Source organism: Thunnus thynnus, chromosome 14 (assembly GCF_963924715.1).
Source record: "Thunnus thynnus chromosome 14, fThuThy2.1, whole genome shotgun sequence".
Lineage (NCBI taxonomy): Eukaryota > Metazoa > Chordata > Actinopteri > Scombriformes > Scombridae > Thunnus > Thunnus thynnus.
The window spans coordinates 3447322-3464535 of NC_089530.1; the positions used below are offsets into that span (position 1 = coordinate 3447322).

Below are 17214 nucleotides of genomic sequence, written 5' to 3' on the forward strand. Positions count from 1 at the left end.
CTGTCCACCTCTCTACACATTTGTTTTTCTACGCCTGTCTCTTTGCCTGGATCCATGTTTGCACCTCCCTCTGTTTACTCCCGGTGCTCACCATCCAGACCATGATGTAGGAGAAGCCAGCGATCCACAGGGTGGAGAAGACGAAGGACAGCATGAAACAGTTCTCCCAGCGAGGTGTGGAGCAGTTGGGCACGGTGAAGTACAGCAGCAGGCACAGAGGCCAGGCCAGCAGCCACTTCAGCTTGTTACACACACCAGCTGCATACACACAGAATGTACGAGGTAAGGAAGGAAAAAAATCTTAACCTGATAAACTCAAAATTAAATTTTGATAAAGACATGATTTAATTAAAACACGCTTGATTTGATAAAAATCTTAACTGTTGCATCAGCAGCTAGCAACATCAATGAAAGATAAATAGCAAACACAGTTGTGATGAACAAAAAATAAAAAAGTTCCATGTTTTAACCAAATCATTCCTCATTAACAAAACATGATAAAAACTTAAGAGCACCTTTATCTATTTGGTTATGATTTCATCAAAAATGGATTTTAAAATGCCTGCAGTTGTGTCTGAATGATGTGCTGATTAATGGAGATTGTCTCTGTGCAAGACAAACACTGTGGTGGATTGAAACACAAGAGACTGGTAGTGGAATAGACACTGAAGGAGAGAGTGTCCTGTCCTGCAATTTGGGGAAAAAAATTCTTTCACTTGTACCTCAAACAATCCAACAGCAACCATTCGAAAACTTGTATTGTAAGACGAATGTACCACATTTTCATGACCACAAATACAAAACGTGAAGCTCCCACATTAAAGGAAAAGTTGAAGATTCACTTTCTTTGCAATCTCATGTCTGTACGTTGAGTACGAGGCTAGAGGCAGGAAGTTGTTATATTGCTTAGCATAAAGACTGGAAGGAGGGGGAAACAGCTAGCCTGGCTCACTCCAAAGTAAAAAAAACACTTACCAACACACCTAAAGCTAACATGCTGTACCTTGTTTGTTAAATATGTACATAAACAGAAAGGCTAAAAAGACAAACTGTGGTTTCAGCAGGAGTTACATGCTGGAACTATTCCAGTCTCTATGCTAAGCAAGGCTAACCACATCCTGACTCCAGCTCAAACGTAGATAATGACATGAGCTTCATATCAATCTTCTCATCTCAAACTTGGAAAGAAAGCATATATAAGCATTTTGTCCAAAATGCTTTCAACTACAATGACACAAAGTAGAACTATTCCTGTCAGATCCATCTCCAACTAGTACCTGGGCACTGGAAGGGTACAAAGGGTCCCTCTCCATCCTCTTCTTCCTCCTCTTCATCATTCTCGTTGTTCTCGTTGTCCTCATTCTCCGTCTCGTTGCCCGCCTCTCGCTCGTCATGATGAGCGTTTGCACCCCTCTCTGCCCCAGACAGCCCGTTTTCTATGCCCCGCCTGCTCCCTCCTTTCACTGGGACGTCAGAGTCGCCATTGGTTAAAGTCCGAGTGTTGATTAGACGCTGCCTCTGTATCATGAACACACACGGTTACAGAAACACACACATCACTGTACACATAGGCTCTGAGTGAAGCATATTTCACTAATGGAAATTCTACCTAAAAGTCTCCCTCCACTCAAAAATGTGTTTTTTCTCTGTGCTCACCTTAAAAGTTGAGCACCTACAAGCATATTCATTATGCATTTGCATATTCATGAAATCAGAATTTTTCAATTACACAGGAGGAACAGATATCATTTTAAGAACTTATCTGTGGAATAAACATATCAGACCCAAATTATTATTCAAAGCAGAGTATGTCTATGTCTTAAAACATGTCTAGAATGTGTGAATTAACATTTATTAATTGGTGATTTATTAAGTGTTAACTAATCACATCATCTTGTAGTAATCAAGAAGCGACTTGATCATTTGTTATTGGTGAGCAACAGGAATTCATGGTACATCCTGATTCATTCATGCATTAAATCATTGTAACTCATGCATTAAGTATTACTTTAAGTGTATGTTTTTTACCCTTAATATAAAGTGTTAGCATTAATGTTATTAAAGTCAATTGTGATTTTGGATGGCATTTCACCCAATTCTTCTAAAGAAAACCTATCTGAGTTTAGGAGGGTGATAAACTATAAGAAGGAGTGTGGCAGGAGACGCAGACTTAAGGTGGACTTTCAGGAAGTGAAGGCTGAAAGGTCTTTTTTTTTTATATCAATGGCTTCAACAAGCGAAATTTGAGGGTTAGGGTTTCATTTGTAAAACAGCAAATGAAACGTAGTCATTCTTCTGGACACGGCATCTTGGTCTAGTCCTTGAAAAATATAAATAACTAGTAATGCCTGGAATCCTCAGCACTGAAGCTGATTTGTCGGCTGGGGTCTGTGTGAAGCACCAGATTACCTTGTTAAAGAGTCTGTCTTTTCCCTCAAAGAAAAACACACTGCAGCCTGTTTCAAATTGAAAATGGCAGCAATCTCTTTTTCCATCAAACGTGCAGCTGTAGTGTGCCTCTGTGTGTGTCCTTACCTCGGTGATGAGCATTCGTGAAGCCATGGTGAGACGGGTTCTCGGGGAGAAATGGCTGGTGATCATGATCCTCATGCCTGCCTCAGAGAAGGACAGCTGGTGGGGGTAAGCTGACAGCAGCTCGTCCACCATCAGCACCGACGGCTTCCTGTGGTGGTTTGCTGTTGACACACGCAAAAACACACAAGCACACACACATGCATGTAATCACACAATATATGTACATGTGTACTCATGACTACTAGTAGACATGTCCATGCATTCTCCACCATGTTATATATGTGCAAGAACATACAGTACATCTTAGTAGCACACAATCAAATCCTCAATGATAGAGTGGACTGAATGTATTCCACACAGCTGGCTGCCTCACATTTAATCATGCAACTCTGCAGTCAAAATGTGACGCTTAACCATTTCTTATCTCTTTAACAGGTATCACCTTGTGCCAAAAAGACATGAGTACATGGTTAGGCAGTAAAGAGTTTGTGGGGTAAGACTTGATTGAGTGAAACTATGATTGTTTGCAGTAAAAGGCTGGTTTCGTAAAGATATGATGGGTCTATAGAGAGCCAGTTCTGCTCTAGAAGTAAGAAAACCTGATTAAAAATTCCATTGACATTTGTAGTAACGTAAATGACTAAAAATCCAGCCTTGGAACAGAGCCACAACAGTATTTTGTGTTGTTCGCTCTATATGTTTGTATAAAGACAGTAATTTAAAAAAAATCTATTATAGTTGTGTATTCAGTATCTCTGTTTTTAGCTGCCTTTAACAAACCCAATTACCCAGAAGCCCTAGACCATTGTGGGTTAACATCATATCTGAGTTATCGTAAATATGAATTTCCCGCTTGTAAATAGTGTTCACGTCAGCATCCAAGTTGTAATAACGACTGAGAAACTCTGAAAGTTCTGGCTTGAAACTTAAACAAACATGTTTAGCCTAGCTAAATGTTAACCAGGCTTGGCCAAGACTGTCAGCGCCAAGAGCTGATACATTAACCTGCTGAGAAGAAGAGGAAAATATAACTCAATTATTGGTTTGCTCAAAATGCTATAGAGAGAAAAGGAAAGGAAAACATTTGGAGATCATGTGTAGCCTTTTTGACATTTTCCCTCCAATGTTAATTATTCCTAGATTCATCTTTTTTTCAGTAAATTGTAATTGTAACAGGTATTTTTTCATTCCTCCACAGTTCTGTGCTGGGGTGAAGCACGGTTACCCAGAATACACTCAATTGCTCCTACTTAAAGGATACAAGGTTCAGATTTTTAGTCTCACTTTTACTGAAGAAAAAGAACCTAGATCCAGTTGTCATTAGTAACTACAGATCAATTTCAAACCTTCCTTTACTTACTTCTAGGTTGTATAAAGTTGTATATAAACATCTGGACAATTACATTTTCATCCACAGTGTATACACTGTGTTCCAGTCTGGTTTCAGCTGTAATCACAACACTGAAACAGCCCCTATCAGAGTAACAAATGACCTTAAGATCAGCAATGATTCAAAAATACCTGTTTTAGCTATGCTTGACCTAACCGCTGTCTTTGACATGGTTCATCATGACATTTTCATTGACAGAATTCAGTTATGAGGCCTGTTCTTCACTGGTTTTCTTCCAACATAAAGAACAGGGGTTCCACAAGGCTCAATCCTTGGGCCACTGCTTTTTAAAATGCACATGCTTCCACTTGGCAACAATACAGGGAAACGTCATTCATATGTGGATGACAAAACTACTTCTTATAGCTATTGCTCAACTATTACATTATTGGGTAAAGAAATAATGCTGGATTTGAACTTGGGAAGATTTCAACATAATTTAGACTCTTATTCAGTAAGGTATTACTGCTATATAAAGTAAGGAGCTACAAGGCTTTAGAGTTGGTAAGAAGAACTGTGGAACTTACTGTATTACTATAGCATAATATACATAACATACTGACAATAGGAAGAATCCCTGTTAGACAAAAATTGTACCTTTCTTCAGTAGAACAGCAGTAGCATCACAGCCATCGTCGAGTTCAGCATTATTGGCTGCTCCGTTCCTCAAACTGGGCGAATTCTTCTTCCGCCTCTCCAGAAAACGAACCACATAGGAGTTCAACCTGGAAGACACGTCAGGTAAATTCAGGTCCAACACTTAAGAATTGCCCCCGTGACTGGTTTTCTCAATCAGGAACCTTCCATCCTTTAAAAAAGCCAGTTGTTTCAACTCTGTTACATTGTCACACTTACTTCATGATCAAAATGTAGACGAAATACATCAGAATCAATGTGAGAGCTTCCCACCTGGAAAACACAGTGCAGATCAATCAACTATGTGAATTACTTTGTGAATTGTAATTTACAGCTGTAAGTGAAAGTACTGATTGTCTTGTAGTGATTGTTAAGCAATCAATACTTCTATAAATTAGACTTACCAAACCACTTTTTCATCATATATGAACTGTAATATGGAAGAGAAAAATTAGAGAAGTAAAAATCATGGACTTGAATATGTCATCAGTATGGACTAGGATGACCATTTTTACAGCGTGTGTGATATCAAGCCGTTTCTTACCACTATAAGAGCAGAGATAGACAGGGTGTAGTAGACAGAGTCTCTGAGCAGAGGCCAGCAGGACAGACGAATTGTCTGGGAGACAGACAGACAGGGAGAAGGAGTGAGACAGTAATAAAACTTGTAGACACTGAACTACATTTTTTGTCCTGTTGGGTAACACATCCCGCAAGGTACTCACTACTGTGCACTACTAACAAGATAAACCAGGCTCTGTGTGTGTGTGTGTGTGTGTGTGTGTGTGTGTGTGTGTGTGTGTGTGTGTGTGTGAGTGTGTGAGAGTCTTATGTAATATGCAATTTAAATTGGAAAAAAAATCTTTCAAGTATGTTTCTCCTTTCCTTGTGGGATTACAGCGGTGAACGGGACAGATAGCATTTTCTGACTCACACACTTCTGCTGCAAAATAAATGGAGTTATGTAGAAAGAGAGTGTAGTTTCCATCCAAGGTTTTTGATGTGAACTGTAATGTATCAACTTGAGCACACTGCTAAAAATGTTCAGTTGCTTGAGGCAGAGAATTAAAAAAACAAATCTTTTTTTTAAAGAATAAATACTGCCACAGGCTTGAGAGAGACAGGTCTGGTCTTTGTCTGGCTATTTGTTGGTTTACTTTCATTGTTCTCATGGACACATGTTGGTTTACTTTTATTGTTCTCATGGACACATATTTAATAATGGGTTTTTTTGGTTTTTTTGTACTGTACCTGTACGGCAAATATCCCACACACTCCAATAATGCAGAGGATGTTGAAGACGGCCGAGCCCACGATGGTGCCGACCCCGACATCCCCTTTAGTGATGAACACTCCTGCACAGCACACACAAAAACACTGATTACTGCACAGGACAAGCTATCAGCTCACATTTTAGGGATGAATCCTATTTGTTTTGGGTTTTTTTGATTGTATTGAGATGGTTCTGTGGTGTGAGTACCAAAGTGCTGTATTTACACTGCTTATTGTAACAGAATAATAATTTAGTTAAGATTAATAATAACAATATTTTTCAATTTCAGCAAATCTACACATTTTAATTTTTTTTTTTTTTAATTTGGCTCAAATTAAAAAAAATGACATATATATAAACATAGAATATTCATTGAATAAGCCTAATGCCGTTCACAGTATCATAATAGCCCAAGTCAGTGTTTCTCAACCTGGGGATCCACAAGATCCCACAAAAACATCTGGTCACCAGATTAAAGGAATAGAAAAGAAAATATAATATAATATAAAGAAATATACAGAAAATCCTTCAAATAAGGTGGAACTGCTCACAACTCATGTTCACATGAGTTGTTCACAGTATAATGAAAAGTCATAAGCAGACATTGTATCATTTTCATAAGCCAAAATGTTAGGGACCAAAATATTGTATATACACAAACCACAAACAATGAATAACAATTATTAGGTTCTACTAAATTTAATGAGGTTAACATATGTCATTTCTGCTGCAGGAGCCGCTTGAGACTATGATGTAGCACAAAAATTAAATGGAAAAAATATAAAAAATGCACAAAACAATTTGCATGTGGTACACTGTCAGCCTTTCTCTTCTTTTCTATATTTCTCCAATCTTAAGTGGAGGTCTAATACAAGTAAAAGACAGTTATTAATGTTAACTGTTAAACATGAGTCTTGCAACTTTGCTGCTATAGATATGTTACTGTGAGCTATAAGCATATGATGTGTATACACATGCATGTAGTCACACACATGCACATCATACACATGCATACAAATTTATGGCTACGTGTGTGTGTTATTCTTACCAATGACAGAAGTGAACAGTTCAGGAGCTGAACTGCCTGCTGCCATGAAAGTCGCTCCTGCAACATCCTCACTCAGATGAAGACGCTGATGTTAAGAGAGTCACAGAAAGAGACACAAAAAGGAATGAACGAATGAAAGAAAAGCATTTTCTGAACAGAAATGCATCTCAAAGCATTACTAAGAGAGTTCTTGTGTGGTGACGTAAGCTCAGGGGAAGTGCAATAATAACTTGCAGTGCTCTCTTACCTCACATATCTTGTCTAGTGAGGGGACAAAGTAGTCGTCACACACCAAGGCCAAGGCATAGAACATGTAGACTGCCTGCAGGGGCCAAAACACACACACATACACACACATAGGTGAGGAACAACACACACATGGCCAGGACACATGCTGAAAAAACATTGGGTATTAAAGCTCCATTGTTCTCTGTTTACAGTGGAATCACAGCTACAGCCATCATTCATCTGATAATACTTACTTTACTAGTGTCTTACACTGAAAAGGCTCAATAATTATTTTAGCTTTTAAACAGTGTAATACAGACTTGTCCAGATGAGTGCTGAAAGAATTGACTTGAAGGATACAGCAGAGAAGATGCTGAGGAGGTCTGTCTGATCAAACTTGTCAATATTCAAGCATGTCGCAGAGTGCAAGCCAAGTGTCTCATCTACTGACCAACGCAGGGAGTGGTGAGTTATTCCAAATTCACACTTGAAGCAACACAAAACTGACTGGATGCAACCATGTCATTTACTGTAAAAGTAAGCCTAGTAGAAGAATGTATTAGTGGACTTGACTTTAGCTACATGACTGTTTATTTTGGTTTAGAGTGTGAATTAGTTCTTAATCCCTTCAGCAGCAGCAGCAGCTGTGGTGCTGAAAGGACAGCAACTGCAGGCTGAATAACATGTCTGTTCAACAGACGAGGTAACAGGGCAGAGCAGGGCAGTACGTAATCTTTCAGTATTGGCTATATAAATTAGATTTACTGCTGCACTCTGGGCATGCAGGCTGTCAAAAATACATTAATGTGCTTTGTTAAATCCTTGAAAAAACACAGCATTGTGAGCAAGTGAACTATGGAGGTATATGAACAAATACATGGCAGCCAGCAGTTTCAATCACTGGTGTCCATGAAAAAAAAAAAACACTATAAGACAGTCTGTAAAGCAGGACATTTTTTGTTTATTTGAGGCTTGTTCAGTTGTACAATTAATTAATGTATTGTCTTGACTAATTTTACACCTACAGTAAACTGGGTGTAGGCTGTATTATGGAATATTTCCTGACTACGACTGATGGCTGGCATGTGGCCTTAGACCCATATAGTATAGAAAAATAATGCACTCTGCAGAGCCTATTGATCTCATGCGTCTCAGCAACAAGAAAAGTGCTCAGACACTGTTGCTTTGTCTTTTAACTTCCTGTCTACACCAGAAGTGTAAATGTGCTGTGTTGTGTACTTTGAATTTTGCTGCTTGTGATCAACTTGTACCTACATTTCAGCAAATATCTGAGCAATTTGACAATAGAATGTATAATGTGAAGGACTGCCATAGCTGGAAGAAAATAAGACTTCTTCTATACCAGTCTTACAAACATTGAGTGTTAATTACATAATTTCTCCCACACATATCAGCTGCTCTGATGTGACTGAGCTGACTGGACAGAATGTGTTGGTATTTGTGTTTTATTTTGTGTTTATAACAATATGATATCATAATAGAAGTTGTCTAAGTGTAAGTGTCGCTGTTCAAAATGTGCTAATACAATATTTCTTCATCCCTAATGCAGTGCACAGTGCAGACATTGAGCTACTGCTGCAACACAAAGCAAGCTAGCTGGGCTAGCTGTAAACTAATGTTAAATATCTGCAAATATTGTCCTTTTAATCTGATGTGTTATCTGTGGCAGTATCTGGTCACATGACCTCCTAAAATATGTGGATGTGACTTTTGTCTCATATAGCCAAGAATAGCAACTGTAAGATAAGAGACATAACAGGAAATGGAACAAAAAAACTGGCAGGTAGCAAGTGGAATAATCAACTCCAAACCATGCAGTTAAAAATAGAGAGAAAGAAAAAAAAGGAGTAGGGAAGTGCATATATAATATAATTATATTTATTATACTATGATTATACAGCTTGCCATGGATTATCTCTACTATCCCGTCCCTAAAAGAAAGTAGAAATTTTAAGTAATTTCAATGGCTGGATACAGGGATTACACTTTGCTTTGCATGTATAAAAAAGGGAAAAACTTTTAGATGGTTGTACATAGATGTCCATCAGATGGACTTCTCTTAAGAGACAGTTTGGCTCGACATATTTGTTGATATGTAAATATAAAAGGGGTATTCCTTCTTCAGAATGGCTTAAAAATGAACTTTTTGTTACTATTTACATTATCTGTTGAAGTGACATGGATTGTATACTGAGGATAAATAAACAGATTAGGACTCCACAAAGATGAAAGTAGTGTTATTATAATTCAGGTTACAAAATCACATAATCGCTGTTTGGCCTGTAGAGCAGGTTTGATGTCTGAATCCTCAGACAGTCAGTCAGTGTGTCCTCACATCACACATAAGCCTCTGCTCAACATCTGCCAAACACGTCCACATTACGCCACACTGGCAGTCAGCTCACTGGGAAGTTACACTTTAGTGTAGTCTATGTGTGTGTGTGTGTGTGTGTGTGTGTGTGTGTTAGTTTAGGGCTATATTCTAAATTCTCAAATTTCTGCTGCTATGTGCCTAAACTACAGAGAGAACCAGGCATTTATTTGAAACACAATACATATCAATTATATTAAATAGTCTAAAAACTATAGACTATTAAAAAGTCAGAATTTAAGGGTGCAGTGTGTAGAATTTAGTGGCATCTAGCTTAAGTTTGTTGCAATGTGCACCCTCACCACTAGATGCCACTAAATCCTACACACTGCACCTTTAAAATAATTGAAGACAAAGATATGTGATAGATGCATGTTGAGGAAAAATAAACAGACAATTTAATCTTGCGATATACACAATTATTTTCCTTTATTAGTGTTAATTTGCAGTTGTTTTTAAACATTTTTACATGTGAACTTAAGAGGTTAGCTCAGACAGCCAATCAGGTATCAGTTTCCATCTTGTGATGTGACAAAACCTATGTGCAAAGGGTTTCACTTCCTTTTGAGCCACAGCAAGAAGTGAATTTAAGAACCCTACTATGGCAAAGGCATAACCCACACCACTCTGCCTCTAATTGGCTTGGCCTGACGATAAATAGATAAATAATAATAATAATTATAAATAAATATAAAAGAAAAAAACAAACAAGAATAACGAATAAATATATCCTGTTAACTAAAGAACCAAATGAGTGAAACATTTCTGTTTGTGGCCTTTCTAGTGATCAAGTTTACTGTAAATAAATGGACTGCATTTAAAAGAAATTATTACAGCTTAAAAATTTTGAGCAAATTTGCCAAAGACAGCAGAAAAAGCAAAAACTTCCTGTTCTTCCAGCGAGGGCTACGTGAGAAACGTTATTGTCAAGCCAAGCCAATCACAGGTCAGGTATTTGGACCTACCTACAGTTTGAGCCTGGATATTGTTGGATGGTTGATGGCGAGCTACAACCCAATGGAGTGGAGTGATAAACTCAGTTGCATGCAGAAGATTAAAACCCAGGACTTCAAAGATTTTGTCTCTGCACACATATGACCAACACATTCTACAGTGTGTTAGGACAAACCATTATCACTTCCACAGTGGTACAAACAGAACTACCAGCTAGTTCTGGATGATATGTGTTGGACGCAAGGATTGAGTTCACATCAGTGACTGAAGGAAGTTGGGATCTAATTGAATTTTGAATCTAAAGACTTATTGGCAAATTAGAATTTTGTGTATTTTTTCATTTAACTTTTCATTAAGAGGAAGAGTTGTTCTTCCAAAAGGAGATATTGTGTCAGAGTGTTGATTCCAGTGTATTGTTTGCTCCATCCTGGCTCCGTAATCTATCTTAGTATCTTCTGATTTTCTGCTCCATAGTAAATATCACACCTAGTATATTCACCACAGCCTTTATTAGCAGCCTTTTAGTAAAAATGGTTACACACCAGACTTAATTCTCCTGTTTATGAGTTTTTATTTTATTTTGTCATATTTGACTAAGATGCACAATGTACATGTCCACAGCATTATTATACAACTACACACTTGTGTCATAGTACCACTCTGCTGCTCTGACTTTCTCTTTTTAACAGAAGTGCTGTTTTCACTCATTAATAAACTCCAGTCACTTCTACTTTGCTGTTTTTTTTGTTTTTTTTTGTGAGACTGGTTACTACCATTAATTTCAATCTCTTTTTACGCAGTTTTTTTTAACTACTGTTAAGTTACTATCAATGATTCTCACCACTTCTGTAATGTAATGTAAGAAAACATTGTTGAGTTTCATTATTGGTAGCATAACATAAAAAACAGCACAGAAGAGTTTGAAATTAATTTGTGAATGAAAACAATATTTCTGCCGTCCTTTATTCACCACCAGCCTTTATTTATTCCTATCATTTGAATACTGGATTTTATTTGAGAATTTATACTATTTTTGAATTTCAATTGTATGGCTGCTGGTCATGGCTGGATTAACCTGTTAAGGGGGCCCTGGGGCAAAACATGTGCTGTTGGGCCCCAAATGACACCCCCCCAGCCCCTAACTACTGCCCTCTGCGCAATGTGTATGTTATCTGATTGCAACCTATAATCCACTGCTGGAATAATACTTCAATTGTGTTAGTTTGTTATATTTTGCAACTTTATTTAGGAATATTCACCATGTGAGAATAATATAAACTGAAATAATAAAGCTGAAAAACTAGATTTTGACACAGGTTCCCTCCACCAATTGACATGCAGTGAATGTGGGACTTTTGGGGCCCCCTGGGGTCTGAGGCCCTGGGACAGTCAATGGTCAAGATTAGTAACATCTTAGTGTTAGCTTTAGTGTTACTGAATGCATCTCACAAATATAGCTAAATCACACTGTATGTACTGTATATATGCTATATATAGTGTTCAGTATATGGTTTTATTTAAATCAGAGCAGTCTGCACAGTGATTTGCTGCTGCATAAAAAGCCTTAAAGACATATCTCAGCACTGATAAAGCCCTGGTAGGAGGAAATATCAGCAGTAATTATTATTCATCAGTTGGCATTTTTTGAATCATTTTTCAAACTGTGTATTATTAAAGGCCTTTTTCTGCAATCTCAGCTTCCCTGTTTCCTTCTCAGAGGCCTTTTACAGTGTATCCAATGTTGTATCGTTGATTTAAACCTCCACAAAGAAGAGAGCAAGAGCTACTTTGGAAATGCAGTGACTATATCAAACCTGAGCACCCTGTACTAAGTGTGTATATGCAGTAGTGCAGGTGACACTCACACAGAGGACATGCAGACCCACTGCTCCATCAATGCGCTCCTGGTTGGTGAAGTAATCCCTGGGGAACTCATGGATTGCTGCAGGGAAAAAAAACAAACAAACACACACATGCTCAAACACTGAAAGGAGAAAAAAAAAGAAATAAATATGAACTGCAGGTGAAGGAAGATATCCTGAGGGACTCATGTGGAATGTCTCATCAACCAAACAACCACAAATAAATAAACAAATAAATAAAATCAAGGTGACGAGCAGATACGAGTCAAATGGACGACTGAGCTCAAGTGAACTTAATATCCAGTGAGGAGGAGGAGAAATAGAAGCAGAACAATGAATTCAAATAAAACTGTGTGTGGGAATCTGAGGATAAACACTGAGGAACAGAAGTCATGTCTCATTTTTCATGATCTGTTTCATCTCTTTCATGAGCTCCTTTTGCCTGTTAGCAATCTGTCAAAAATCTCTAAATGCCAATTATGACAAAACATTCCCCGGGCAAGTGAAAGACAAAGAAAAAGAATAAAAAGCGGATGTACCTCAATAAACACAGATTTAGTTTGTTTTCCTTTTTAAAATAACTTAACATTTGTGTCTGATTATTTACTGTGTCTGGTTATTTTGGCTATTATAGACCGATGGTTATACATATTAGCTAGAGCCCTAATATATCAAGCAAGGGAGGGCTTCAAGTTATATAAAAAGTCCCATCACCTGTATTCAAGTATTTTATTAGCTTTTGCAATAGATACAAAAACATAATTCAACATAATACGAAATTGTTAATTTATATCAATGAAGAACAAGTAACAGAATGAAACAAAAACAGATCTGGGAACATGGGGGTAGCTATAACAAGTATAACAAGACAGACCAATAGGCTTTCAGGAAAATCAGGCTTTGTCCAACTCTTCCAGTGGCAGAGAAGAATCCCATAAAAAACACCATAAAGCCTTCTAGTGTAAGTCCAGATTCTAGTCTGGGTAGACCTGGTGGGGGAATTCTGGCATCAATGGTTTATGGAACCACTCTCCAATACTTTTTTTATACTTCCAGCAGTTAATTATCGTCTACAAGAACCATTTTGTGAAGTTGAACTGATGTATGATAATACCTATGTATCATTGTGTACTAAACTTGCCCACTGCATCTCTACCTGACCAGCCCACATCCTGTCATCTGTATCTGAATGTCAGTACAAGTTCAGACGATTCATTCACACCGACTATCTGCTTTCTTTGGTCAAACAGCATAATTTTACTTTGTTGGGTTTTTTTCTGTTCACAATTACAACAGAAGCAAGGCTTCAAAACAGCAGCTGTCACTCAGTACAAAGAACAAATCCAATTCAAGTCTGTGTACACCCTGATTTTATTATAGTCATACATAGTGCCTCCAAAATTTCCTCCCAAACTCAACAAGGGTTGGGCTGGTTGAGTGTGAGTCTAAGATCACACTCATTTGTTGCCCTGAAAGTGAGGATGTAGCACAAACACATGCAAAATGGACACACTAAGCAAAAAAACTGATTGTTCTAGATGGAACCAGGCAGTGATGACTTGTCCACTAATGTACTGAGACCTGAGAGTTCCAGGATTTGGAAGTTTCAAAATAATTTGTATTTTGTATTAACAACTTATTAACATAATTAGTTGTTAATAGTTTAGTCAGCAATGATTGTGATAATCAATTACTTATTTCAGTCACTTATAGAAATATAAATAAATAATAATAGACAAGAATCAATGCTATCTATTTACAGTTACCAGCGTCTTAAATAATAGTATTTTATTCTTTTTTGTTTTACAGCATTGGAAATTGAATATATTTGGGTTTTGTGCTGTTGTTCTGACATTTTATCAACAAAATAATCAATCAATGAATGAAGACAATAATCTGCAAATGAATCAATGATAAAAAATAATCATTAGTTGCAGACCTACTTATCTGTCTCAATTCTATTCTAAGCAGCCTTTAGGTCTGTAGTGTAGCAGCATATTCAGAACAGTCAGCATGCAGAGCGTTTTTTGAGCGTGCTGTTGAAGTGTACTATAGAGAGCTGAAGTAAAACCAAAGCTTGTGGGTTCTGTTCCAGAAGTAAGAAAACCTCATTCAGAACCCCATTTACATTTGTAAAAACACAAATAACTGATAATCCAGTCTTGGAACACAACCTTCCTCTGTCATGTTGTCTAGTTTTTACAAGGACAATAATTAAAAAAAAAAAAATTCAATGATTATTCAATGTTCCTTAAAACAACCCCTATTTCTCATAAGCGAGGGGTCACTGTTAGTTCAGACATGTGTGATAACAGCAGGACACAGAGGAGCAATCAGTGTCGTTTTTAGACAGCAGACAAACACAGTTTAAGTGTTGACTTAAAGCGAATATTGGCGATATCCGCATAACGGATACAGACAAAACCAAGTTATGATGACAATTCTTGTTTAACTTTGTTAAAATCACAAAGGTTTCAACCTCTAAAAGCAAGTGCTGTAGTAGTAAACTCCAGTCAACTCATTTTGTCAGAGGAAAGCTGAATGAGAGATCGCCTCGAGTTACAGAAGCTACGTCAGGATTTTGGCACTCTCATCTCTCACGCTGCATTGAATAAAAAAAGTGAAGGCACAACTGCGAATGGTGATGAAACAGCTCCAGTGTTCAACCTTTTAGAAGAGATGAATTGACAGTGTCATTCCAGGGTCACAGCTATTGAATCACATCACAGTTGTCTTGCAGAAGCAGCAAAATCTGCATTTTCATGCACATATTTGGAGTCAGTGAAGTTCTGGTACCAAAAACCTGAACCACAGTAGGCAATGTCCCAGAGTTGAAATGAAACGCTCCACACGTACTCAGCGTGAAGCCGATCTCAGTGAAATATCACTTTGACACGACTCTGTCCCTCCATCTTTGACCTGACAGAGGTGACACCATGAATCCATCACTGCCCCACAGCAGCAGCCAATCACAACATGCCAAAATATGCTGCATACTCATTCACAGCCATCATGTGCATTTCCTGTTGCATATGAGTCTGCACACGAGCGGCCGGGCTAAAAATAGCTTCAGTCCGTCGTGACCATGTGTGTGTGTGTGTGTGTGTTTGTGTGTATTTGGGATTTGCTTGGCTTGCTCTGTGTGTGTACTATCTGTGTGCTGTATGCTTCTTTGCTGTGTGTGTGTGTGTGTTTGTGCGAGCGCTTGTGTAATGTGAAGGCAACCCAATGTGCAGTGACATTCTCTCTCTCAACAGCCGAGAGCCTGTGAGTCAGGCGGCTTCAGCTTCAGCCTGCCCTGTGTGGCCCAAACACAACACTGGCCTGTCTGCTCATAGGAACTGACAGGAGCACAGAGAGAGAGAGAGGAGAGATAGAGAGAGAGAGAAAAGAGAGAAGGAGAAAGAGAGTGTGTGAAAAAGGGAGAGAGAGAGAGAGAGAGAGAGAGAGAGAGTGACAGGGTGCAAAAACAAAAGAAAAGGACAAAATGAAGAATGATGTGGAGCTTCCATTGAAAAAAATGATGAAAAAGAGCTTAAGTGTGAACAGAAAGGGAAAGTTAGAGTAATGAAAAAAGACATTTTCTTCTTATTCTATGTCCATGCAGTAATGTAAACTCTCTACAGACTTATAACAGCGATCATGTTCTCAGTCTCTGGAGAGTAGTTCTGTGGAAGGTAGATGCCACTGCACATGCATGGTTCAGTTGACAGAGCTTCGTTAGCTTGTTGTGCTACATATCACAACATCTTGACTTTGTACCACATTGTACATGTAGCACAACAAAGCTAGCGCATTGGCGTCTGCCATACACAGAACTACTCTCCAGAGACTGAAAACATGATGGCTATTATTAGTCTTTGGAACTTTTTCTAATCAAACTACCATGACTGTAATCTTTGTGGTGAGAGAACATGTCACCCAGTGCAGCGTTGTGGCTCACTGATGTGTTTTTAATAGTTTTTGGACAACAATGGAGATCTATGGCACAAAGGAATATCAGGCTTTTGATACACACACAGTGAGATCATTGTTTGTTTGGCTTTGCACATGAGATTTTTGTTGACAATAAGAAGAATATAGAAGATTGCCAGCTTTATCCTTTAAGAGTGAGATGAGAAGATGGATATCAATCATATCTGTGTGTTAATAACAGGGCTGGAGTCAGGATGTGGTGAGTTAAGATCACCAGAAAGACTGGAAGCTGAGGGAAACAGTTAGTTCTGTCCAACATGCGCCTACCAACACCTGTAAAGATCACTAATGAATGATTTGTTCTGTACACAAACAGGTATGTTAAAGAAAAATAAGTGATATGTTTTAGTTTTCTTAACCATACCTCACTCGTGTTATAAAATGCTCATACGAGGCCTATTTTGAACTGTCATGTTTATGACTTTGTAACTGGATAAGAGCATCATCTGAACACCTCAGATGTCAAATACAGAGTCACACAGTTAGCAAGAAGTGCTTATCAACTCTGTTGGTAAAAATCTGTCAGAAAACAGCTTCGTTGTCGTTGCCAGGCCATTTCCAGCACTGGAATGTGTTTCCCACTGAACCGTCACAGCCAAGACAGCCTGTGCCAAGAGTAGTGCAACATACACACACACACACACACACACACACGTACACAATATGGACAAAAACAGAGAAGCACAGCACACTGCCGCCTGTGAAACATGCAGGGAAGAAAACAATTAAGTTCAATCTCTGTATCATCTCACATCTGACACTTATTGTGTGCATATTCCTACACACATTTACAATTATACCAACACAAATACACACACACATACACACACACCACACACACAAGGCTCCATACATACTGATGAGACAACGCTTTAACCAATCCCGCAGCCCTGAAATAACAACAACAGTCTCAGCCCGCTG

At 38.2% G+C, this 17214-nt stretch overlaps 1 protein-coding gene across 1 annotated transcript in view; it reads right to left on the reverse strand.

Moving 5' to 3' along the window:
* slc24a3 (solute carrier family 24 member 3) overlaps positions 1-17214 on the reverse strand; it is a 108555-nt gene that overhangs the window by 10145 nt on the left and 81196 nt on the right. Inside the window, exons 3-13 of the mRNA XM_067609355.1 lie at positions 12322-12398; positions 7130-7204; positions 6883-6967; positions 5813-5916; positions 5106-5180; positions 4966-4991; positions 4781-4834; positions 4523-4650; positions 2536-2696; positions 1278-1518; positions 92-258 (exon numbers count right to left, since the gene is read on the reverse strand). Coding sequence (XP_067465456.1) covers positions 92-258; positions 1278-1518; positions 2536-2696; positions 4523-4650; positions 4781-4834; positions 4966-4991; positions 5106-5180; positions 5813-5916; positions 6883-6967; positions 7130-7204; positions 12322-12398 — 1193 coding nt within the window. The remainder of the gene's footprint in view (positions 1-91; positions 259-1277; positions 1519-2535; positions 2697-4522; positions 4651-4780; positions 4835-4965; positions 4992-5105; positions 5181-5812; positions 5917-6882; positions 6968-7129; positions 7205-12321; positions 12399-17214) is intronic.